Source organism: Ceratotherium simum, chromosome 7 (assembly GCF_057802395.1).
Source record: "Ceratotherium simum simum isolate JZ-2026a chromosome 7, ASM5780239v1, whole genome shotgun sequence".
Taxonomy (NCBI): domain Eukaryota; kingdom Metazoa; phylum Chordata; class Mammalia; order Perissodactyla; family Rhinocerotidae; genus Ceratotherium; species Ceratotherium simum.
Genome location: NC_141906.1, coordinates 33893173 through 33920759, shown reverse-complemented (window position 1 = coordinate 33920759; position 27587 = coordinate 33893173). Strand labels below are relative to the sequence as shown.

The window sequence follows — 27587 nt, the reverse complement described above, 5'->3', positions numbered from 1 at the left end:
TTTGGAAGCTTTTTAAAACAGATACAGTGAAAAACTTCAATATATTCCTCAGTTCCCAGCATGACTTCAAAAAATAACAAATAGGTTAAAGCACTTATTACATGTGGAATTCTCAATGGAATATGAGAAGTAATAATGTTAAGTAGATAGAGCCTTAGGTTAGAAGCAGCTTGGTGTTGTGAAGTTAGGAGATAGGAACTTTGCCAAAAATTTATTTAACGTCTCTAGGGTTTTTTTTTTTAATTAATTAATTAATTTATTTATTTTTGTGAGGAAGATCAGCCCTGAGCTAACATCCATGCTTCCTCTTTTTGCAGAGGAAGACGGGCTCTGAGCTAACGTCTATTGCCAATCCTCCTCCTTTTTTTTTCTTCCCCAAAGCCCCAGTAGATGGTTGTATGTCACAGTTGCATATCCTTCCAGTTGCTGTATGTGGGACGCGGCCTCAGCGTGGCCAGAGAAGTGGTGCGTCAGTGCGCACCCGGGATCCGAACGTGGGCTGCCAGTAGCGGAGCGTGCCACTTAACCACTAAGCTGCGGGGCCGGCCCGTCTCTAGGTTTTAATTTTCTTTTTTGTCAAGTGGAGGCAGTATCAGACGGGATCTTGAAAGAGCATCTGATCTGACTTTCTACTAGTAAATAAATAAAATTCTAAGCTGTTCATTTTATTATGTATGCTCATATGATACTTATGTGTAAACCTGTGTGTTCATTCCTATACACAAAGACAAAATTGTTGTCATTTTAATTTCTGAAAGATGTCCCATCAGTGGCAATTTTATTACTTTCCTTAGGAGGCCAATTTAATAATACTCAGAGAATCCAGTCTTTTATAGACAAGGAAGCTAAGGCCTAGTGAAGATATATGACCTCTCCAGGGCCACATAGCCATTTAATTTAGGGACAGGGATTCTGTTCATTCATTGGACATTTTTTTTAGAGCCTACTTCATAAGGTGGTGTCCCTGCTCTCCAGCAGTAGAGTTTAGCTGGGATGGAGGTGGAAAGGGATAGGAGGAATAGAGGACATATGTGGCATGACAGGTAAGAAAGCAGGTAATTTTGTCTTAATACAAACTACATGGAAGTAGAGGTGCGTACAGAAGTGCTTTGAGATCACAGACGGGAAGATCATGGTGCTGATTAATTAACTTAGTGGCAGGTCTAGAACTAAGTTTCCCAACTCTTAGTCCAAAGTTTCCTTTTTAACTTCACTGTTACACACAGCTTATCTGAGCAGGACAAATATCCAAGTGAATTTTCTTATTTCTAAGTGGCATTTAAATTGATCATACCACAACTCTGGTTTTGTTAGTAAAAATAGAGAATTCATAGATTAGAATCTTACTTATTGGGGGTTTTCTTGAATTTTTAATTCAAATTGAATTCTCTTTCTGTAGTTGTAAACTATAGTTGATGGAACAACATCAGTAACCTAAATTCTTAGATGTTTGAACTGTGTTGTTAGAGCTGACTTTTTGCCATAATTACTCAGAAAGACCTGGATCATAATTTTATAACAATATCAAATGTTATTCTCTCTGTAGGTGGAAAAGAGTTCTTATTTCCAAATGAATCAAGAACTTGAATTATTTTATTAAAAAAATGCTTCTTCAAGCAAGTTTTACATTGATTTTCTACTCCTTAGAGATTGCATAGTACTTTAAAATATTATCACACTTTGGTTTTTGTTTAATTTTGTTCCTGCTGTTCTTTTCAGCCAAAGACATTTGCATTGCCATTCTAATTAATAGAGAGAATAGTCTAAGATACCTCTTTGGAGAATAGTGTATTTTAATATGTATTCATTCGTAATACTTAATTTTAAAATTCAAGATTAATTAGGGTTAGCTGTACCAGTGTTTTGGATGTTCTTAAGGTGTTTTTATAATTTTAATTTCCAATAGGTATTATTCTGAAAGCTCTTTAGAACAGAAGAAAGATTTTTATGCTGTCTTATTTTTTCCCTTGTTTAGAAATCGAAACGAGTTGGCTGAGACTCTTGCACTCCTGAAAGCACAAATCGATCCCGTATTATTGAAAAATTCTAGCCAACAGGACAACTCTTCCCGGGAAAGTCCCAGCTTAGAGGATGAGGAGACTAAAAAGGAGGAAGAAACACCTAAACAAGGTTTTTTTGTGTGTTTTGTTTTGCTTTGTTTTGTAATTTGTTCTCTTTTCTTCCATTCTTCTTCCCAACTATATAAATTGGAATTCTCTCAATTTGAAAAATTGGAAGCCTTCCTATAAAAGAAGGTTAATTTTTCTTTTATTTAATGAAAAAAAAGAAGCAAAAAACCATTGAGTACTTTGCTCTTTTATATTGAATAATAAAAACATTTAAACAAAAAATGTGCAGATCATCGAAACATAGTATCCTTGTACTAATTTAAGAATGCAAAGATATTTAGCAAACTCTTTTTTTGTGTGGTAAAATATACATAACATAAAATGTATCATTTTAGTCATTTTTAAGTGTACAATTCTATGGCGTTAAGTACATTCACATTGTTGTGCGACCATTACCACCATCCATCTCCAGAGTCATCTTTCTCAACTGAAACTCTGTGCCCGTTAAATACTAACTCAACATTTTCCCCTCCCCCCAGTCCCTGGCACCCACCATTCTGCTTTCTGTCTCTATGAATTTGACTAACTCTAGGAACCTTATATCAGAGAAATCATGCAATATTTGTTGATTTGTGACTGGCTTATTTCACTGAGCATGTCTTCAATGTCCATGTGTGTTGTAGCATGTGTCAGAATTTCCTTCCTTTTTAAGGCTGAATGATATTCCAGTGTATATATACACCACATTTTGTTTATCTGTTCACCTGTCAGTGGACACTTGAGTTTCTTCCACCTTTTGGCTATCATGAGTAATGCTGCTGTGAGCATGGGTGTTCAAATATCTGTTTGAGTCACTGCTTTCATTTCTTTTGAATATGTACCCAGAAGTGGAATTGCTGGATCATGTGGTGGTTCTATTTTTGATTTTTGAAGATACGGCATACTGTTTTCCACAGCTGCTGCACCATTTTACATTCCCACCAGTAATATATAGGGATTCCAGTTTCTTAGCATCCTACCCATCACTTGTTATTTTCTGTTTTTTTTGTTTTTGTTTTGTTTTAATGATAGCCATTCTAATGGATGTGAAGTAGTATCTCATTGTGGTTTTGATTTACATTTCCATAATGACTGGTGATGTTCAATACTTTTTCATGTACTTGTTAGTCATTTGGATATCTTCTTTGGAAAAGTATTTATTCAATATTTATTTATTCCAAAATATTTGGAAAATGTTTTTTGCCCATTTTTTGGGGGAGGTGGTGAGGAAGATTAGTCCTGAGCTAACATCTGTTGCCAATCCTCTTCTTTTTTTGCTGAGGAAGATTGGCCCTGGGCTAACATCCATGCCCATCTTCCTCTACTTTATATGTGGGATGCCTGCCACGGCTTGGCTTGATAAGCGGTGCATAGGTTCACGCCTGGGATCCAAACCTGCGAACGCCAGGCTGCCAAAGCGGAGTGTGCGAACTTAATCACTATGCCACCAGGCCGGCCCCTTTGCCCATTTTTCTATTGAGTTTTTTGTTTTGTTTTTTGGTTACACTTAGCAAACTCTTAAGTTTACCATAATTATAATTATTAAACCTTATTTCCTAGCTGAGTTTTCTACTTTACTTAACTAAACAGATCAAATCCTAACCTTTCTAGAAGGAAAGAAGCCAACTGAAATTTTATCTAATTTTATATAATTTTATCTATATTTTAAGTTAATACTTTTTGTTGATAACATACCTTTTAATGACAGGGGAAGGAATTTGCTTTGCTTATCATGCTTTCTTGCTTTGCTTTTAGTTTTCCTCTACTGTTTTGATTAGAACCTAAAAGCAGTATGTTCTTACCTATTCGCTACTTTGAGAGAACCATTTATAAAGTCATCCCCTAGCCATAAGCATTGCTTGAAAACCAGTAATTATGCCTTTTAATGTAAGATATAATGTTCTACATATTAAGCATTGTTTTTAGCAAAAATCCTGATTATTGTCCCCCTTTGACCAGTGTTTTTATGATTTCAAATATTTGTGATAGTTTTATTCGTAAGCCATATTTCTGATTTGAAAAATTCTTTTCTATATGTTAAAGTTCAATTTCTAGGCTACTTCAGTAAAGCTTAATAATTTTAAAGTAGTCTGAACCGCCTGTTGAATTTCCAAATTTTTTTAGTAGCATTCCCTAACGGTTAGTTCTGAATTTAGACTTATATATTATTTGTTCATTTGGTCATTCAGTTTGGTCATTCATTCATGTATTTGCTTATTCTCACACACAATTAAAATCAAGACCATAGAGAATATAAATTAGAAAAAGAGGGCGAGATAATAGTAATTTAAGAGGCAATTATTCCTATTAGGTGAACTTAAATTTGACACTGATCTTGAAGGGTGACTCATTGTATAGTTTTAATCAGAAAGAAAAACAAATCAATTTCCTCAGTAAAGTTCTTCATAGTATTTAATTCTGAAATTTCACCGTGGGGCCTTACAGGAGTGGGGATTTCAGCAGTAATAGCAGCTAACATTTGTTGGGCACATCCTGTTTCTTTGCAATCTGCCAAATGCTACATGTGCATTTTCATTTAATCCTCATAGCAACTCTTTGAGGTAACCAGTATTGTTGTTTCAGTTTTACAGATGAAAGTATTGGGAAGTTTATAAACTTGCCACAAGTCATGTAGATACTAAAGTGTCAGAGCCTAGATTTGAACCCTGATCTTTGTGAAACCTGTGCTCTTTAACTAGAGTGATCTAGCGCTGTACATCTCAAATTTTAATATGCATGCTCTTCACCTGGTGATCTTTTTTAAAATGCAAAAGCTGATTGAGTCAGTCTTGTGTGAGGCTGCTGATCTGCCATTTTAACAAGGACCCAGGTGATGCTGGGTCAGCTGGTCAGAGGACCACTCTGAGCAGCAGGGTTCTAGAGGCCATCTCCTGACCTTGGAAACAAAAACAGCAAAGGCTTTCAGACAGCTGTTTCTGAAAATGTTTCTCAATGAATGCTGACGTTATATTGCTCAACATGATTAAGAGAAAATACAATTATTGACAACACAATTAAGAGAAAGTCGGGGGGGCATCTCTTGAAAAAGTAGAGGAAGAGCAAGACATTTAACCCTTTTTTTCTCCTTTCTCTTTTAAATAGTGTCTCTTCTATTTCTCTTCCTCTAAAAGCAAAATGTTTCTTATTCATTCATTCGACAGATACTTATTGTGCACATACTATGTGCCAAACATGATTTTAGCCATGGAAATTTAGTAAACAAAGCAGACTATAACCCTTACTTTTGTGAAGCTTACACTATCGTGGATAAAATAGCTAACACATATACCATTTACCATGTGCCAAGTACTATTCTCAGGGCTTTACATAATCAAGTCTCATAATCTTCACAGCACTCTATTAGGTATTATGTTATTATTTCCTTTTTTGCAAATGAGAGAAATGAGACAAGGAGAGGTTAAAGTAACTTTCCCAAGGTCACACAGCCTGTTCGTGGCACACCCAATATTCACAGGTAGCCAGTCTTCAGTCTTTCTCCAGAGGCCATGCACTTTCGATGTTGTACTTACACATAATTCGTAGGAGTAGACAGTTTTATTCAGCCCACCAAATCCTATCTATAACTTCATCCTCTCGGGTGTAGTTATTGTATTCTATTCCATGGCAAGACCAAAAAAAGTGATTCTGGTTGTCATTTTTATTACTCTCAGGTATAAATAAACATTGCCGTTGGGTGGGGAGATGGCGGAGTGAGTAGGTTGAAAGCTGGAAACGGTCCTAGAGAATGTCTAACATAGTTAGAGTAGTAAAGGAAAACGTGACAAAAGTTAAAAATTGTATGGTTGGATATTTGGAAATCAGACATCAAGAAGGAAAAATAAATAGGAACTGGAGAAAGAATAAAACAGCCACTCCTACTCTTGCAGCTAAAATAGATTTTTCTTTAATCATTAGTTAAATTACCATGCTTTGTATCTAACCTTAGTGAGATTATTTTTTGTATAGGTGACAAGGAAAAATGCATTACCTATAAAAGTAGGCAAAAAAAAAAAAAATCCAAAAATGACAACGTATGGGCTAAAAAATTCACTAACTGAATAATTAAATTGGCTTTTTGTTTCAAAGATAATTAGAATTGCCTTCTGAAAAAGTCTGAATTTCTCAGACTGGCATTCAGAATCTCAGTCTGGCCTCAACCTATCTTTCTAGAGTTATCTTCTACTATTTCCTTACATGATCACTGGTTCCAGATCATCTACATGCCTTTATTTTCTCCATGTGTCTTGGGCATTCCTTCTGTGTCTTTTTTTTTTTTTTTTTTGTGAGGAAGATCAGCCCTGACATCCATGCCAATCCTCCTCTTTTTGCTGAAGAAGACTGGCCCTGAACTAACATCCATGCCGATCTTCCTCCATTTTATGTGAGATGCCGCCACAGCATGGCCTGACAAGCAGTGCATCGGTGCGCGCCCAGGATCTGAACCCCGGCCTCCAGCAGCGGAGCACACGCACTTAACCGCTGCGCCAGAGGGCTGGCTCCCCTTCTGTGTCTTTATCATGCTCGTATCTCCCTAAGATACTGTTCTTCCACTGTGGAAATTCTAGTTATACTTCAAGGCCCTCTGGAATCCCACCTTCTTGATCTCTTTTCTACTAGCACTTATTATACTGTTTTTGTCCCACTTAGATTAGTGTCAGTCATACTGCCAAGCTTGAAGCGATCAAATGTTTGTTGAATTGTTACTCGCAGAATATGATAGATTTTGAAGGGAGTGTTAGATGTCATTTAAGCCCATCTTATGTCTGTTTAAGACCCAGGATATGGTGCACAACCTGGAATTTACTGTACTTATAGAACACCATGAAATTTAATATATATTTTCACTCCATGTTAGATACTGTATTCTAATTTAGAAGGGACCAAAAAGTTTAAAAGGAACTTTTATGGGGAAAACCAAAGTTGGGGGAAATCATAACCTTTTTTTTTTTTTTTTTTTTTTTTTATTTATTTTATTTTTCCCCCCAAAGCCCCAGTGGATAGTTGTGTGTCGTAGCTGCACATCCTTCTAGTTGCTGCATGTGGGACTCGGCCTCAGGATGAACGGAGAAGTGGTGCCTCGATGCGCACCCGGGATCCGAACCCGGGCCGCCAGCATCGCAGCGCGTGCACTTAACCACCAAGCCACAGGGCCGGCCCCATAACCTTTAATAAGTTTTTTTTCTAATTGGAAAAAGACTTTCCTTTTGTTAATTTGTGCACTCATACACTTCTGCCTACATTTAAAATGAGAGAACCAGTATCATTTGAGAATCTCTAGTAGAGAATAGAAATTGCAGAATGGCAGCTTGCAAACCTAATTTAGCCTAAAGACATGTTTATTTCGGTTTGTACCGTGCTGCTTTGTTAAAACAAAAAACACTAAGATAAAATTCACCATTTTCAAGTGTGTACCATTCAGCGGTTTTTAGTATACTCACAATGTTGTGGAACCATAACCACTATTTAATTCTAGAACGTTTTCATCACCCCACAAAGAAACCTTGTAACAATTAATAAGTTGCCATTTTCCCCTATCTTTAACCCCTGGAAACCATTAGTCTACTTTCTGTCTCTGTGGATTTGCCTATTTTGAACATTTCATCTAAATGGAATCATATAATATGTGGCCTTTTGTGTCTGGCTTCTTTCACTTGGCATAATGTTTTCAAGATTCATCCATGTTGTAGCATGTATCAGTACTTCATTCCTTTTTATGACTGAATAATATTCCCTTGTATGGATAAACCACATATTGTTAACCCATTCATGAGTGATTGGACGTTTGAGTTGTTTCCATTTTTTGGCTATTAGGAATAATGCCACTGTGAACATTTATTTATAAATTTTTATGGGAACATGTCTTCACATGTGTATTTTTTTTTAATTTGAATTTGCTGTTAGCATTTAAAATTGAAAACCAGGAGAGTTGGTAACTGTAGACCATCATTTCTACGTGTCAGCAATGGGCTGTACCTGAGTAATAATGGTTGACCCTCCTTGGTGGCACTCACTCTCCAGTTTACCGTAGTCTTCTCTTGTGTGCCCTGAAATTGGGCTTAGTTTCAGTTGCTTGTCCTAGTACTTACATTTTGTTTTTCTTATAGTTAAAGTGAAAAAAATTTATTTTATTCATATCTCTATCAAATATTGAAAAAACAAAAGCAGACCAAGAAAAATGGGAGAGTGGGGCTAGTTGTTTGCAGAAGCAAAGAATATTCCTACAGTTATAACAGGTAAAGTAACCTACAGAACATCGTCTTGTGGCTATTATTAACATGATACCTGATATAAATTCAACATGGCAAAAGAATATAACATAATGTAGTATATTAGTCTGCTCTATCTGCCATAACAAAATGCTATTTCTTGGTGGCTTAAAAAACAGAAATTAATTTTCTCCCCCCTTTCTGGAGGCTGGAAGTCTCAAATCAAGGTGCCAGCATGGGCTGGCCCGTGGCTTAGCGGTTAAGTGCGCGTGCTCCGCTACTGGAGGCCCGGGTTCGGATCCCAGGCGCACACTGACGCACCGCTTCCCCAGCCATGCTGAGGCCGCATCCCACATACAGCAACTAGAAGGATGTGCACCTATGACGTACAACTATCTACTGGGGCTTTGGGGGAAAAAAAAAAGAAAAAAAGGAGGAGGAGGATTGGCAATGGATGTTAGCTCAGAGCCGGTCTTTCTCAGCAAAAAGAGGAGGATTGGCATGGATGTTAGCTCAGGGCTGATCTTCCTCACAAAAAAAAAAAAAAAAAGGTGCCAGCAGACTCAGTTTCTGTTGAAGGCTTTCTTCCTGGCTTGCAGATGGCTGCCTTCTTTCTGTGTCCTCACATGGCCTCTTCTATTTGTGCACATGGAGAGAGAGTGATCTGGTATTTCTTCCTCTTCTTATAAGGGCACCAGCCATACCATATTAGAGCTCCATCCTTAGGATCTCATTTAACCATAATTGCCTCCTAAAGGCCCTCCTAAAGGTCTCCAAATACAGCCATATTGGGGATTAGAGCTTTAACATATGAATGGGGGGGCATAATTCAGTCTATACATGTAGTATTATGAAACAGATCTATAGTTAAGAACTGTGATGAGTAATGGAAAAGATACCTGATGGAGAAATTGGGAGGGACAGAGGAAGAACTGAAATTTCGAAAAGATTTGTTTCTGAATGCTATGATGAGCAGTTATATATTCTTAAGAAAAAAATATTACATGTGTATCAAAACCTGTTTTTTTTGATGTTGAGTTTGAGTGCAGCGTTTGCATGTGTAAGTACAATTGGAAATGCTCTTACTCATAGTGAATAGATTACCGGGAACAAATGGGACAAGAAGTTAAGTCATTTCTTAAATTTTCTATTGTAGCTGGTGAAAGCACAGATATTAATGATATTACCCATCATGATTTCTTTGTTTGTAGCACTGATAAGAATTTTTTATTTATTTTTCCCCCAAAGCCCCAGTAGATAGTTGTATGTCGTAGTTGCACATCCTTCTAGTTGCTGTATGTGGGACGCGGCCTCAGCATGGCCGGAGAAGCGGTGCGTTGGTGCCCACCCGGGATCCGAACCCAGGCCGCCAGCAGCAGAGCGCGCGCACTTAACTGCTAAGCCACGGGGCCGGCCCCTGATGAGAATTTTTAAATGAATAGAGTTAATTTGGATATGGTTCTTTAATGAGCCCGACTTTAGGAAATGTTTTTTTGTGTGTATTGAGCGAAAAGTCTTAAATATAAATATAGACAGGTCATACTTAGAAAACGTAAACTACACGTGATCCTTTGGCCATTGTGAACATAATATCTAATATAAAGCTTAAATTTGAGGTCACAACATTTTGTAAAGACAATATTTTTAAAGGTGAAAGAACTTGTTATTTCACTATTTCATTATCTAGGTATTTATTTGTATTAAAAAAAGTTAAAAGTAAAACATGTCAAAGTTGTGGTAATTAACCTTTTGAACTGGATAAGCTCTCAAAGCTTGACTCATAGGTGATTCAGTGTTTTGTCTAATGAATGAACTACACAATATAGTATTTTTCTGTACTGTAAGGTTTGATGATCTACAGTGTCCATCAGGAACCTTCTTAGGTTCAGCTAAGCATTCAGGCTCACAAGACTACTGCAGACCACACCTGGCATCAGTCTACTAAGATTGATGTAGGACAGGAGTCAGAGCTTGCCAACAGGAGTAGTCTTTGCTGCAGTCTCTGCAACAGTTCATATGGCCATCCAGGAACTGTCTTCTCCCCAGTGACAACTTCTGGAACAAGTATATGATATTCACATTGAGTAGGTACAGGAACCGCTTTGTCTTAAAAGCCTCATTTTCCACAGAAGCCAGTATCTCTTATAATAAACTCTATAGGCATACGTTCCAGGGTCTTCCTGCCCCAAAACAAAGAGTCACTACATTCATGAGAGCCCAAAGCATGACATCCGCATCATGTTTTTATATATTTTTTTCTCAGTCCAGATGCAATTTATCAATTAGAGGCCATTGATTTAATAAGCACTGTTGCCAAGTGACCTAAGTGGCATTCCAGTTTTTTTAGTTTACCAGGGGAGCACAACTTAACCAATAGCCAAGATCTTAGGAGAAGGAGAGAGACTTTTCTTAGCCCATGACCCATAGATGGCTTTAGTCATGGTGTGGTGCTAGGAAGCCTTTTTTGGGGGGAAAAAATTTGTACCTTTTTAATGTCATTCAAGGAAAAGCCCTTGCCTCATCAATTAATATTTTCCCAAAGACTCAGTTTATTAGGTTGGGAATACAATTGAAACACTTTGGATATTGTAATTTTATGAGTTGATTTACTCATTTTTCATGAAATTGGTTCAGTAGGAAATACAGTAGATAAGGAATAAACTAGCCCACTTTCCTACATGGCAGTTGGTATCCGGAAATGATGTGATGGCCTGAATTCTGAAATACGTTCTCTGACTTCAGACTTCAGAAGAAAAATTAATATTTTGGTTGCCTTTCTTAAGTAATATTGAGAGAGTGGAATGAAGAGCTATGGGATAAATTACTAAATCAAAGTTTACTAGTACAGTACTGAAAACGAAATAATGATAGCATTCAATTACAAAAATTGTGTGAATATCCTGAGATATTCTGATATCCTGAGATATCCTGATAGATATCTTGAGAGTAGATGCCCTGTTTACAAAACCGTTCTTCAGAATTCTATCAATGTTTGAAAATACCTACATTCATGAACAGCTGTTTTCTGACATAAAGTGTGTAGTAGTAAACATTGCTCCTTATTAAATGACTCAAGGCTAAATTCTGTATTGCCCATAACAGTGCTAAGTAATAGATCCAACACTGTCATCGTGATAAAAAAAAATTACATAGCTTCTGATTCCAAATCAAAGGAATAATGAATTATGAAATAAAATGTAAAAATTAAGTAGCTTTTTTCTATTTGAGACATAATCACCAGCATTATACATATTAGTATTGTGTTCAATAAAAATAGGATTTAATTTTATTTCTGGCATTTTGTTTTTCTGACCCTCAGCCCACTTTATATATTTATGTTATCTGCCTGGCCCCTGTGGCCATTAGAGTTTGTAACCCCTTCTATAGAAGGTGAATACTCACTCTTAAAGCTACAAAGAAATATTTTGATATGATATGGGGGTTTAATCTAGAGATTTATGGATGGGTTTCAAAACGTCCTTGCACCGAGCACAAAATAATCCACTATTTTTATTACCATGTTCAATATTGTTTTACTCCAAACAACTGTAGAGAGGCCAGATAAATGCAGGTGCTATTGTTACCTTGTTATGATATCTTAAATAGTTTCTTTTATAGGAATAAAGGAAATGTACTATTTTTATCATCATTCTTTTTTTTTTGTGAAGAAGATCAGCCCTGACCTAACATCCGTGCTAATCCTCCTCTTTTTGCTGAGGAAGACAGGCTCTGAGCTAACATCTATTGCCAATCCTCCTCCCTTTTTTTTCCCCAAAGCCCCAGTAGATAGTTGTATGTCATAGTTGCACATCCTTCTAGTTGCTGTATGTGGGACGCCGCCTCAGCGTGGCTAGAGAAGCGGTGTGTTGTGCGCGCCCGGGATCCGAACCCGGGTCGCCAGTAGCGGAGAGTGCGCACTTACCGCTAAGCCACAGGGCCGGCCCTCATCATTCCTTCTTTACATCAGGCCTGACTTAAATAGCAAAGCTAAAGGACAGAAAATACATTTAAGTTTGCATGTCTTTTGTTTTTATGCCATGAACAGTAGGACACGGACCATACTGTTTCTTGTGTGAAAGATTTGTGCTGATTGAGGAGGGAAGGAGGGAGGAAAGGGAGGAAGAAAAGAGGAAGGGAGACAGGGAAGGAAGGAGAAAAGTAAAAGAAATCTTTCATGATTAGAGAAACTGTTGAAGCTATTTTTCTCTGATTTTGTTGTGACTTGAATCAGAAGAAGAAAGTTTTAAGTTTTCATTCATGATTTTTGGAAAATGGCAGTGGCATGGTTTTTGAGTCTCTACAAATCTCCATAAAAGGAACATATTGATGGCAAAAATTTAAAACTATAGACAGTATCTGAAACAGAGGTCTTAAATGAGCTGGGGTACTCTAGGCCTTATGAATTTTCAAACCTCTCCAGCCAAAACCCTTCCAGGACAAAGCTCTACCCTGAGCTTTGTCCAAACTGCTGGGAATAGAATCCAAATTAAGTAGGACAGGGACAATAGAGACAAGCAAAAAAAGAAAGTTCAAATAAAAATATGAGAGAGGAATAGAATTAGGTGATCTCTTAAAGTAAATCACTTTAATTTTGAATATGTCACAAAATAACAGATGGGGAGGTCTAGAGCTATGAAATTAGAAAAACTATCTACTTTACATAAAAATAAGCAACTAAAAAGGATCAAGGTCAAATCTCATAGGATTATAACAACAAAAGAGAATAATGAGCAGAATAACATCCCTACAGAGAGTGAAAGCTTGTCCGAAAGACATTCCTGCAAAACATATGAAAACTGTAACTTAATAGGTGATAGAACTCAGGAAAGAGTTAAGATTTTTCAAAAATCTAGAAGAAACATCTGAGTCAACAAACACAAGAATTAGTACCTTTAAAAATAGCAAATATAAAAGTATATATTTTTAATAAATGAAAAAGAAATGAAGAGAGAAGGATTTGGAGATAGGCAAAGAAAATCCAACAAAACCAAAGCAAGAGAACAGACAAAAATACTAGAGTATGTTTAACAACACTTCCTGAAATAAAAATGATGTGAGACTACATATTGAAAAGACACTGCACACCTTGGAAAATCAACCAGAACAACCAATATCTAGACATATTCTAGTAAAATTTTGGGGCTTTGAAGAAAGAAATACTTTGGCTATCCAGACAAAAAGACCAAGTGACTTATAAGGAAAGGAAAATCTGACTGCCATCACTCTGTTTGAAAGCAATGCTTTATGCCAAAAGAAAATGCCATGATATATGTAAGGGGGAAGAAAATGTGAGCTAGAGGTTTTATGTCCAGACAAACTTGCTTTCAGATAAAGACTGTAGACAAACTGTTATCAGTATGTAAGATCTTTTTTCCTATGAGTGTTTCCCATTCCTTTTCCCATAGGAATCTTCTAGTGAATGAGCTTCAGAAAGCCATAAAGACTAACAAAACATCTATGGTGGGTGATACAGAAATAAATATAACTGTATTCATTTGTATGGTTTAGTCTACATACATACATTTCCTACCTCTGTTTATGAGAAGCATCTAAGGACACAGATACCCTAGTAGCAATGAGTACTCTTAGCCTGTAGATTCTTACTTCAAAATATCATTCTCAATAAAAGGAACCAGCGCTCCTCAGAGTTGAGATTGATTCTAGGGATGGGCAGGGAAAATGCAAGATGAGCATGGGACAGTTTGGAATGCCAGAAATTAAGGATGTGCTCTAAAAAGAATTTGGGCATATCAGTAGGACACAGGTGCCAATGGGAAAGAGCTCCCAATGGTGAAAGCAGAAACTGATTTAGCAACAAATTTATATAATGATTGATAGATTGTAAACTATAGAATAAAATAAATATCCGTGAGTTCCTACTTATAGAAGTACATAATTGATTAAATAAATAAATGGAGTTGAAGGGACATCTCTCCCCGCAGGTGAATATCAGTTAATGTAGAACGAATGAGGGAAATACAAAATTACCGTTAGGGAAGCACTACAGTGATAATTGTTGCAGGCAAGATCTCTGACATATGCTAAAATTAGTGGGTGAAAGTTTGTGGAGAAACAGGATATTAACATAATCTCAGAGTATCTCCCCTAACATATTTATCTGTTAGAAAGGGGAAAATGGTAACTTTACAGTGGAGTAACCAGCCAACACCACCTTAACAAAATGATCAAGCTATTGACATCATGTACCCTCTGATATAATGCACAGCATCTCTTTTGTGGAACTTTTGTCAAAAATGCATAATCTCAATCCAATCTTGAGAAAACATCAGACAAGCCCAAATTAAGAGGTATTCTACAAAATAACTATCAAGGTCAGAAGAGACAGGGAAAGAATGAGGAACAGTCGCACATTGGAGGAGACTAAGGAAACACAAGAACAAAATGAGACATTGATCTTCAAACAGAAAGGACATTGGGAGGAAACTGCTGAAGTTTAAATAAAATGTTTAATATATTTTACTAATGTTAATTTCCTGGTTTCAGTAATTGTACTATGAGTATATAAGTTGTTAACTTTAGGCAAAACAGAGTGAAGGTGTGCTGAACTATTTTTGTAAGATATCTATATGTCTAAAATTATTTCAAATAAAAATTTCAAAAAGAATGTGAGCATTAAATTCGTAGTTACATATAATTAAAACTAAATGATAGATGGAAGGAAGAACATATAGTCTTTAATGGCTATGTGCTTTGATAATGGACATACAATAAGACTAAACAGATGGAAAAAGAATGGGAAGAGTACATACAAAAACTCTTTAACTTTTTATTAGATGGTGATGATGGCAGTATTGTTCTGAAAATATTTTGTGTATAATTTGAGAAAAAATAATAACTGTGATATTCTAATTACATCATCTTTGGTGTCCTTGAAAAACCAAGATTCTCGGTGTGGGAAAAAGAAATAAGATGGAAGATAGAAAAGGTTAAGAAAACACTGAAATATCATTATGAACTCGTTAGTCGTTTTTATTATTTAAGAATATATACATGTGTTTTCTAGCCTGTCCACTGAAAAGACTTAGAAACAATGGCCAACCCAGTAACAGTGAGCATCCTTAGCACCCAGATGGTGGTCTTGAAATATAGTTTTCCACTAAACTTAGACCGAGGTTTCTTGGAAAAGTAGCTGATTTCAATTCTGGGGCATAATGAGCCAAGAAACACCTTGTCATTCCAGGTAATATGGACACTATCAAGTGATGTCAAAAAGACTCAAGAGTCGAGTCAAAGAAGTTTCCACTGCCAAAGATAGGAAAATTTAAGCATCAACAAGGATAATAACTATAATGGATTAAAACACATTGAATATGTCTTAAATCCATGATTTCATTAAAATTGGTTACCTTTGGAGGATGCCAAATTATTATTTTGAAAACTGTTAAATGAAAAGAAGCAAGCATTCTTCCTGCCTTTTCTATATGAACTGTACCACTATATAACAAAATAGTGAATTAGTAAAGTTTATTTTTATACAGTTTATTCCAACAAATCACTAGTAGAGAAATAATAGCGTGAGAATATCATCATTTTGCAATCCGTAATAAATTAAAAGTTTTAGATATTGAGCATCAATATCTGTTAACATCACAAAAGGAGAGAGAATCAGACGTTAATGCCTCTTGATAACACACCATCACTGAAGAAGTAGTTTTGCCACAAAAATCGAACCTGAATCTGATGAAGGCTGTAGATCAAAGTGACAATTTATAGGAAAAAAAGGACAGAGGAACATGGGAATGCAGTCCGTAAAATCCAGAAATTATAGAACAAATGATTCGGTTACTCGATCAAATAAATTGCAAGAAAAATAAAGGATGGAGGGGATAACATTAGAGTAAAGAGACCTAAAAAAGAAAATAATAAACAGGTTAAACTATAAAGCAAAATAAGGAAGTGATTAATATAAAAGTCAGGTTAATGGTTATTCTTGGTAGAGGGAGAGAGAATTATTATTGGGAAAAGTGTAGGGCTTCTGGAGTAGTTGGCAAGGTTCTGTTTCCTGTTTGCCTTATAATAGTTCATTAAGAAGCTGTGCATTTGTTCTGAGTGGTTTTTTAAATTTTTGTTATACTTAGTCATAAAAAAATTCCCAATACTTTTGTCAAATATCTACCATGTAATTTTTAAATAAATTCTGAAAGAAGTGGCACCAATCATATACCTTTAGCATGAAGTAAAATGGTAGTACTGATGTTTTAGTGTAGGCAGCTCCTATTATTTGTCCATTCAGTGCGTGTTGATAATACCAAATAATAATTTCAATATTTTGAGCCCCTTTTGGAAACTGTAAAGTCTGTCTGCATCTTTGAAATGGTGAAAAGTTTCTTTGCCAGGCAAAATTTCAATTGCAAGAATATATTCTACTCTTGGGCGTGGATGATATTTCACCTGTAATATTGCATTCAACAAATATTTATTGAGTACATGCTTTGTATCATGCACTGTTCTTGGTACTGGGAATAAAACTGAACAAAATCAATCAAATTGTAGCTTTCATGGCACTTACATAGTAGTATGGGAAGATAGACAAACAAGATTAATAAATAAAGTGTATAGTATGTTAGATGATGATAAGGAGCTATGGAGGGAAAATAATTTGGGGAAAGAGAGAGGATGTGATTTTAGATTGAGGGGACTAGAAAAGGACTCACTGAAAAGGTGACATGAATAAAACCTAAAGGATCTGAGAGAGCAAGCCATGCAGATAGCTGAGGAAAAAGTTTTTTAAGCAGATAAAACCAAATCAAGACCCTGAGCATGCCCACTTAATATGTTAGAGCTGTGAGATCAGCAGACTAGGACCTGTAGGCCATATCTGGCCTGCCACTGTTTTGTTAATTTTTATTTGTTTAATATCTTATTGTCCATAACTACTGTCACACTACAGAGGTGGAGTTGAGTAGTTGCTACAGAGACTGTCTGGCTTGCAAAACCTAAAATACTTACTATCTGACACTTTACAGAAGAAGTTTGCCAGCCCCTGTTTTATAGAAATAGCCAGGTGAGTAATGTAGCTGAAGCAGAATGAGTGAAGGGTGTCATGATACAGGAGGAAATGAGGTCAGAGGGGTAAGGCTAGGAGGGGGAGAGAGGGGTGTGGAGATTTTAAAGGGCCTTGTGGGGCCGGCCCCGTGGCTTGGCGGTTAAGTGCTTGCGCTCTGCTGCTGGTGGCCCGGGTTTGGATCCCGGGTGTGCACCGAGGCGCCGCTTCTCCGGCCATGCTCAGGCCGAGTCCCACGTACAGCAACTAGAAGGATGTGCAGCTATGACATACAACTATCTACTGAGGCTTTGGGGGGAAAGAAAATAAATAAATAAAAATCTTAAAAAAAAAAAATAAAGGGCCTTGCGGTTTATTGAGAATTTTGGTTTTTAATCTGAATGAAGAGCTTTTATCATTAATTCTCTCGAAATAATCCCCTGACTATTCTTATTTCTGTCCTTGTTCCTCTTGCATCTGTTTTCCGTACTGTACCCAATGAGATCCCATTAAAACAAGTGAGAGGATAACATTGCTTAAAACCCTTCCTGAATAGGCTGGAGGAGATAAGATCCAAAGCATAGGTGGAAGGATTGGCCTTAGCTTAAAAAGGCATCTCTATTTTAACAGGAGTAGGTTCACAGGTCTGGTGATGAGAAGGAGCTTCTGCCTCGTGGCTGTTTTCTCTGTGAAATTGAAGACAGAATCATCTGAAAATATGAACATGGCAGAGAGTTTGGAGATTTGAGGATAGCGAAGACGACTGAAATAGTTGTTATTAGAGAAAAGTTATAAGGTTATGGGCAGTGTCAGTATCTCAGGGATAGCTGGTAGCCATGAATTTAATGTAATACCAATCTTGTTCCTTTCTCTATCCCCAGTAACTGATAAAGAGCTCTGCTCATGGTAGGTGCATTGTGCCTATTTATTGTGAATTAATTTTGAATGTAAGTCAGAAAGGTAAGTGACAACTTAACTGAATTCACAAATACTACATCTGCAGGGATACTTTTGTGGACCAGGTTTGATTTGCATTGCTCTGCTGTCATTTGCTCCTTAAGCCTTAACTGGCCATCTTGTAAAATGGTCAACATATTTTACTCAGGTTGATATACTGAGTGAGAGGAGATGATTCCAAAGAAATTCAGCAGTACCATTGTAAAAACAATTGTGTACATATTTAATTGTAAGGACAGGTCAACATGAATGGCAGTAGTGTGACCAGCTGTCAGGGTTTGTTCCAGGATTGTCTCAGTTTTAGCATGGCAAGTCTCAAGTTCTAGAAAACCCCTCAGTCCTAGACAAACCAGGAAGCTTGGTCACCCTAAATTGGCTTGCTTATAATTTATCTGATTATAAAGATAGTACATGTTCACTCTAGGAAAGCTGGGGAAGTATAAAGCAAAAAGTAAAAATTATTCATTATCTTATGACCAAGAGGCAACACCACTCTTAATTCTGTAATCTATTTTTTTCCGGTCTTTATTTAGGCATGGTTGCTTATTTATTTGTTTATTAGAATTGAGATATATGATAAATACAGTTTTATATCCTAAGTTTTGTACGTAGCATTCTACCATGAGGATTTTCCCCTGTCTTTAAAAATTCTTTAAAGAAAGTTCCAAGTATAAAGCAAGCACTTAACAAATATTTATCATTGAGTGGTTGTACTGGTTTATACTAACACCACCAGTGTATGAACATATTTTTTTCATCATGCTCTTAGAAGCTTTGAACATTATCAAATTTAAACTTTGCTGGTTGGTTTGATTAAAAATTGTATTGCTTTTTGAATTTTAATTTCTTTGATTGCTACTAGAGTTTGAACATTCCATTTTCTCTCAATTATCTGCTCATATCGTGGCCTATTTTCTTTTAGGATTTTTAGTTTTTTCTTATATTTTAAATGGTCTCAAGTAAGTGTATTTATTAATCCTTCTTCAATGCAGTATACCTTAGTATCTGTTAAATGTGTCGTGTCCTTGCCCAAATCTCGCTGTGTAAGTTGGTCAGATAAACTTTGAAGAATTTTAAATTTAATGTTGTTTTACAGTCTGCATAAAAAGACTTCCTGTTAATAAAGGCTATGTCTTAAACTGTATTGATATAATTTATCAACATATAGGCTAGAGTTTGTTGCCATTTCAGTTTATTCAGTATAGTCAGGAGATGTTTGAGTGTCTTACTGCAGGTAACAATCCATGATTCTTCACAAAAGAGTAATTCATTAGACTAGTAAGATAGATTTGTAATAAATATTTGTAATTCTGGATAATAAATGCTATTATAAAAGAGTATATAAAGCAATATGCAAACACAGGAGATGGAGTAGTTAATTTCTTTGTAGGGAAAAACTTGGATAAAACTATAACATGGAGTGACATTTTACCTAGGCTTGAAGGATGTAAGATTTTGCCGATAATATAATAATAATAGCCAACATTGAATGCTTACCGTGTGCCACCCTTCTATAATCATTAACAACCCTAGGAGATGGTTATTGATATTTTATTTGTTTTACGAGTTGGGAAAATAAGGAATGGGGAGGTAAAGAAGAATAGAAATGGCTTTCTAGGCAGTGTTGACAGATTAAAAATGATAGCAGCTTCGGGAAACACTGAATTTTCTGATGTGGCTAAAGTTTGTGGTAAGAAGGGGCCAAATAATAAATAATAACAACAATAATAGCTCCCAGGTGCTGTATAAAGTGCTTCACAAACATCATTTTTTAAAAATCCTCACAGAAGTTCCTTGGGGTAGGTATTTTTATTTCAGTTTTAGAGAGTTTAGAGTCTAAAGAAGCTTAGAAAGATTAAGATAGTTTTCCCAAGGTCTCACAGCTGGCCATTGTGGAAGTGACATGAGAGCATTAAGGTTTGTCTGACTCATAGTCTTCTTAATTTTTAATGAAATAGTTCAACTAAACAGAAAATAGTATAAAACCCTTGAATATTGCTTACATTTGCTTTTGATTAAAAAAAAGTTATAGAAACAGTTAATATTTCTCTTCCCTTTATTTTCTATCACATTCCTCCTTCCTCCTTTTCCAGGCTCAGCCACAGTCCTGTGAATCATTTTTATACATGTTTATGATTTTGCTACATATGTATGTAGCCACATGAACATATAGCATAATTTTGTGCCTTTTCTAGTTTCTCCACATGGTATCCTATTAACTGTCCTTTTGCAGCTGCTTTTTTCACTCATCATTGTTTTTGAGATTTATCCGAATTGATTCATGTAAATTTGTTGCTTTTATTTTATTTGCTATATAGTGGTTATCTAGTCTCCTATTTGAGGGATATTTAGGTTATTTCTAACTTTTCACTTTTATAGCAGTGCTGCAACATATATTCCTGTACATATTTCTGTATAGTTGTGTGTAAGTACACTTTCTGTAAGTGGAATTACTGAGTCATGCGGTGTGTTTATGCTGATTTCCACTCGCCGTAGGTATATAAGATTTGAGCAGAGTCTGAAATCACTATGCTATTTTTAAATATCTCAAGTCTTATCTTAGGAGGATTATAAAGAAATTAAACCTCATCAAGGATTTGTTACTCCTTTATCACCCCACAGATGACAAGCCCAAAATATATTGTGGATATGGATAAATTTTGGTGAGTATGGGAAAGGAAAAGTAGTAGGAAGCAAAGTGAAAGGAAAGTGTATCAGACAGTATTGCATTTGGCTGCTTGTTTGTTCAAACAGAGTTTTTATTTTTTTCTTGTAATAAAAAGTCAAGTGGTCAATAGTCCAGGTCTGATTCAGCAGCTCCATGAAGCCATCAAGTACCCTTCCTAGTCTGCCATCTTTGGCATGTGGCTTTGATTGCTCCCTCTCCAGGTGTTGTGTGCAGACTCTGTACAAAAACAAGGGGAATGGGCAAAAGGCATAGGTCAGCTGAACTCTGTTAAGTCTCACCCAGTAGACTTCTCATGTATCTCATTGGCTGGAATTGGATCACATGACCCCTAGCTGTGAGGTGTCTGGAGAGGCAAGTACTTTCCTGAACAAAATCAGAGTTCTGTTAGTAAGAAAGAAGAAGAGATAGAACTGGATAGGCAATTAGCAATGTCTTTCAATGTTAACTTATATAGAACATTCAGTGTTTCATTACATGGTGATTCTGGTTAGGATGGTTGGGAAAGCACATCATAGGGGATCAATAAATATTTGTTGAGTAAATGAATGAATCAGCTTTAAAAATCTACCGTAGATAACGCTTCTCTTGAATAACCTCAAGTTTGTCAAGCAGTGTTGCTGCTGCATTGTCATTTTTGAAGTGAATTTTTCCTTGAGTTTTGTCTCTTCAAATTTCTTATCTCTTAAACTCATTTGCATTCTCTTTTACCGTTTCCTTTTTACAGAACTTTGGGGAAATGCTTGTGTAGCTGAATGACCTTTTTACCAATGATGATTGCACTTCAAGTTTCATTTTCAAGTTTCAAGTTTCAAGAAGAGTCGTGGCTCTTCTATTCTCTATACAGTTTTAGGGACACATCCATGTAATCTAAGGGAGCTAGAGTAATAATTATTGTCATATTTTTCTCTTAAAAGAACTGAGCCCAACACAAAAATACCAAGGATTTAACATATTTGGGTTAAGAGAAATATAAGCCAGTGAAGAATAATTGTTGGGGTCAGTTAGTCCAGCTGCTTTATTTATAGATGAAGAAATGAAGATCAGAGAGTTTTTGACATACTCAAAGGTACACCACTAGCTGAATTAGGTTTAGTGAATGTAGGAGTCTTTTTTTTTTTTTTTTTTTGTAAGGAAGATCAGCCCTGAGCTAACATCCGATGCCAATCCTCCTCTCTTTTTTGCTGAGGAAGATTGGCCCTGGGCTAACATCCGTGCCCATCTTCCTCCACTTTACATCGGACACCGCCACAGCATGGCTTGACAAGCAGTGCGTCGGTGCGCGCCTGGGATCTGAACCTGCAAACCCTCGGGCCGCCAAAGCGGAGCACACGCACTTAACCGCTGCGCCACCAGGCCAGCCCCGAACCTAGGAGTCTTGAACCTAATGTTATTCCTTATTTTATTTTGCCATGTTGTTACTCAAATTGAAATCAGTTCAAATAACTGAAAAGAACTTGCTCATTCACCACCCCCAAATAAAAACAGTGTCATTTTACCTTGGTTCAGAGTCACAGTGAGATCCTGAGTTGCCTTCTGAACTAAAATATATAGAAGAAATATTAAACTGTGTTTGGTCAACTTTTAGTATTAGGTTGAAGTTATTTTTAAAGATGGTAATCTGTATTCTAATTCCTAACCAAGATGTTTATTTAATTAGATTTCCTGATATGCTAACCAATCTCAGTGAATGGGAAATTACTAAACCTACTTTATCAGTGGGAAAGGGAAGATATACGAATTAGATAATTACTGCCATGTCTTTAATTTTCTTAGCAGCATGCATACGTTAAAACCACTGACAATGTAAAGAGGGAGGAGCAATACTGATACTCTGATCTCCGGTTCTGAATGCCTCTCAGAGGTTCTTGAATTTTTTTATTTCCAACATGATTGCCATAAAAGAAATGGTGGTTTGTAATAAAAATATTCAGTCTTTTAAAGAAATATTATTTTCTCATTTTAAAAAACATGCTGTGAACCAGCCCTGACGGTCTAGTGGTTAAAGTTCAGCACTGTCACCGCTTCGGTGGCCTGGGTTTGTTTCTTGGTCACGGAACCACACCACCCATCTGTCAGTTGCCATGCTGTGGCGGCGGCTCACACAGAAGAACTAGATGGACTTACAGCTAGGATATACAACTGTGCACTGGGGCTTTGGGGAGGGAAAAAAAAAAAAGAGGAAGATTGGCAACAGATCTTAGCTCAGGGAGAATCCTTCCCTGCAGAAAAAAATGTCCTCACTTCTGTCCATTCCATATTATTCCCATGAAATACACTGTAACTCTATCTGGTTTATCAGCTTGGCAAGAATCTGCTCAGTTTTTTGTAAAAATTCCTGTCTTGGTAAAACTTCGTTAGAATTGAGGCTTTTCACTTGCAAGGATAGGGTGAGATGATGGAAAATGTAGGCAAAATTAGTAGTGCTAATGAATTCTGAAAACACTGTCCAGATTCTCTGAGCAAAGTTTACAGCATATATGTAATCTTTGTAATCCCAAAGATTATGCTGGTTATTAAGTATGGCTTTTGTTACATTTTAATTTGTACTATTAGGTACTCTATAAAAGTTGGAAATATATAGCCAATAAGATAAAAAGAGGAATTGACAGATAAACCTAAATAGTTTCTTTGTAAAATATTAACTTCTGAAATGTTTGGTGATGGCATTTGATAAAGTAAATTGTAATGTAACCACATTGACGAATATTATATAATTAAGTCCAGTTTCTGTAAAAGGCATTTAATATCATAAGAAAGTGCTAATGTTTCAATGAAAAAAATGGGACAACGTGATTCCAACTTTGTCAAAAATATACAAGACTAGAAGGAAGTAACCTAAAATATTAACAGTAATTGCCTCTGGGTATTAGGATTATGGGCATTTTTTTCTTTTTACTGTTTTTTATTTTCTCTACAGAATTGTGTTACTTTTATAATCTGAATAAAACATAAACATTTTCCTACTGCCATGCTCGTGTTACTTCAGTGAAATGAAATGCTCAATGATTTGCGAAGAACAGTTGTCAGTTTTTAAAACAAATATGGTCTTTTGGAAATGTTTTATGTAGTATTTTTAGTTTTGTATTTTTTAGCCATCACTTGAGCTTGAATAAATTGTTTGAGCTCTAGAAATATTTGTATTCGATTGAGATCACCGAAGCTAAAAGGATAAAGCAGAAACTTGAATCTTTCTAAGTAATAGTTTTTTAATATCCAGAAGTCGTGCTTCCCAGTTTGGTGATTTTCTTTACTGTCAGATTTTATTTTTTGTTGTCAGCTGTCCAGTGACAAAAGCCACCTCTTTTAAGAGTGAAATTTAAAATGAAAATATATATTATATGAAGCTTTGTATATTTTATAATCTTGAATGCTTGGATTCATGTAAACTTTTTCTGATTTTTAGAGGAATCAAAGGAAAATGGAAAGATGAAAAGTGGAGAGCAGCCAATAGATTCAGAAGACCATTCTACATCCAATGCTCTAGAAGAAACTACAGTGAAAACAGAAAAAGAAGATGAAAAGGAACTTGTGAAATTACCAGTCATAGTGAAGCTGGAAAAACCTTTGCCAGAAAGTGAGGAAAAAAAGATTATCAAAGAAGAAAGTGATTCCTTCAAGGAAAATGTCAAACCCATTAAAGTCGAAGTAAAGGAATGTAGAGCAGATCCTAAAGATATCAGAAGTAGCATAGAGAAGCTAGAGCCTGAGAGGCTAGAGTTTGGTGGCAATGTTAAACCTTCTCAAGAAATTACTGAGAAGTCTCCTGAAGAAACTGAGAAACTTAAAAATGACCAGCAGGCCAAGATACCACTAAAAAAACGAGAAATTAAACTGAGTGATGATTTTGACAGTCCAATCAAAGGACCTTTGTGTAAATCAGTTACTCCAACAAAAGAGTTTTTGAAAGATGAAATAAAACAAGAGGAAGAGACTTGTAAAAGAATCTCTACAATCACTGCTTTGGGTCATGAAGGGAAACAACTGGTAAACGGAGAAGTTAGTGATGAAAAGGTAACTCCAAATTTTAAGACAGAACAAATGGAGACAAAGTTTTATGATACAAAGGAAGATAGCTGTAGCCCCTCTAAGGACAGAAATGTCATCATAGAGGGAAATGGAGCAGAGTCCTTAAATTCTGTCATAACAAGTATAAAAATAGGTGATCTTGAGAAAGAAGTGGTCCCTTTAGGGAAAGATGCAGATAGTTCAATATCGGTCTTAGAGACCCAGAGTCAAAAAGGACAGATAGAGGAAACTGGTCCTCCAGAAATGGAAACCTCTCTTGAGACTTCTGAGATGGCAAAAGATCTCTCTTTAAAAACTGCTTTATCTACCACTGAATCCTGTACCATGAAAGTTCAAGAGAAGTCTCCCAAAAGTAAGAAGGATAAACGCCCACCAGTCCTAGAATGTTTTGAAAAGTTAGAAAAGTCCAAAAAGACTTTTCTTGATAAGGACACACAAAGATTGAGTCCAATACCAGAAGAGGTTCCAAAGGGTACTCTAGAATTGGGAAAGCCAGGCTCTCCCGAGGCAGGTGAAACATCTCCACCATGTAACATGACTGGTCACTCTGAGAAACTAGCCTCGGAGAAGGAAATGGTAGAGTGTCAGAGCGCAAGTTCCACTGAAGGTCAGTCCCTGGAAAGAACAGACCCAGAAATTTTAAAAGAGGATTCTGAATCCACGAAGGTAGAAATAGATAATCTGGACAATCCCCAGACCTCTGGGTCAGAGGATCCTTCTGAGACAAAGGGTTCTATGCAAAAAAGCAAATTTAAATATAAATTGATTCCTGAAGAAGAAACCACTGCCTCAGAAAACGCAGAGATAACCTCTGAAAGGCAGAAAGAGGGCATCAAATTAACAATTAGGATATCTAGTCGGAAGAAGAAGCCAGATTCTCCTCCCAAAATTCTAGAACCAGAAACCAAGCAAGAGAAGACAGAAAAGGAAGAAGAGAAAACAAATGTGGGTCGTACGTTAAGGAGGTCTCCAAGAATATCTAGACCCACAGCGAAAGTGGCTGAGATCAGAGATCAGAAAGCTGATAAAAAAAGAGGGGAAGGAGAAGATGAAGTAGAAGAAGAGTCAACAGCTTTGCAAAAAACAGACAAAAAAGAAAATGTGAAAAAACCGGACAAGGATACAAATTTGAAAGTAAGCAAGGTAAAATCTCTCCTACTCTGAGTTTTAATTTTTATTAGAAATATTTGGCTCTAAGTGTTGATAACCTTTTTACTTTTGCCTAAAACTTGTCATTCAAAGAGAACTAACAAAAACAAACAAACAGATACCCTTCTTCCTATGTCTGAGATGACTTTTCTGAGCAGTTATCCCCAGACATTAAATTTCACACTGTATATAATCTTGTCATCTTTTAAACTTTTTCTCCACTACAGGCAGTATAGGAATATACTCTCTTTGTGAACTATTCAAGTAATACCCAACCTATAGGATTGAAAACTGAATATTCCCTATAAAAACTCTTAACAGTTTGAGGTACATCTCTTTCCAATCCTTTTTCCATGCATTCATATATATGTTCATAAATATTTATGCATTCACTTAAAAAATAAGTTGAATCAAATATGTTCATTTTTCTCTGAGTTTTTCACTTAACAGTGTGTCTCTGAACTCTCTCCATGTCGGTACATAGAGTCTACTTTTTGGTTATTAATGGCCACATAGTATTCTGTAGTGTAGATGTACCTCAGTTTATTTAACCACTCCCTTATTGATTGATGTTTAGGTTGTTTCCAATTTTTCACTATTACAGGCAATGCTGCATTGAAGATCCTTTTGGACATGAGTGAGTATTTCTTTAGAATAGACTCCTAGAATTGGAATTGCTGGGTCAAGGGGCATGTGTATTTTAAGTTTTGATAGCTATTGCCACATTGCCCTCCAAAAAAGGCCCTTTTGATGTACCCTCTCATTACCAGTGTATGAGAGTGCCTATTTTCCCCTGTTTTAATCATTAGTCTTAGAAGCCAGAATTCTTTTTTCTATGACCCTCTTATTTTAAGCAAAGTCTTATATAAGTCTTTGGCTAGTCGATGGGAGTTTCTTATAAGTAAAAGCACTTCTTTTGTTTTTAATTTATTTAAGTGATCCAGTTGTTCTTCATTGTAAGTGATCCTTTGTTCCCTGAAATACTGAATTTTTAATTCTTTACTTAAAAAAATTTCCCCTTCTGTTATTATTTTGGTCTTTCATGGGAACTTATACTGCAGAAATGAACTAAAATATTAATTACAAGATTGTGAAACCAGGCAATAAAAAGCAGTTTACAACATTATAAACTTATTCTCTGAATAGTGTATGTTTTTAAGTTTGTCAGGATTTTTATATGTAGTTCTGACTCATTAAAAATTTTTAAATTCATCTCTAATACAGGAATTTAAAATTTTGTATAGCACTATGTGAGAATAAGTCAGTGCTCTCTACAGAGCCTTTAAAATGTTCATGGCCTTTGACCCAGAATCCTCTTCGAGGAATTTATCCTAACCACAAAAGTGTGTGTAAAAATTTATATTTACAAGGATACATTGTTTATGAACGTGAAAAAATGGGAAACTACCTAAATGTCTGTTTAGTAAGAGATTCGCTATGTGATGGCA

General features: G+C 36.1%; 1 protein-coding gene across 2 annotated transcripts in view; it reads left to right on the top strand.

Moving 5' to 3' along the window:
- The window catches only part of RSF1 (remodeling and spacing factor 1), a 150686-nt gene that overhangs the window by 93650 nt on the left and 29449 nt on the right, over nucleotides 1-27587 (top strand). The window contains exons 5-6 of one of the 2 annotated variants that reach the window (XM_087433499.1): nucleotides 1976-2130; nucleotides 24368-26124. In XM_087433499.1, the coding sequence (XP_087289625.1) occupies nucleotides 1976-2130; nucleotides 24368-26124 (1912 nt within the window). Of the gene's footprint in view, nucleotides 1-1975; nucleotides 2131-24367; nucleotides 26134-27587 lie in introns of both variants that reach the window. The other variant, XM_004434034.3, reaches the window with a different exon arrangement.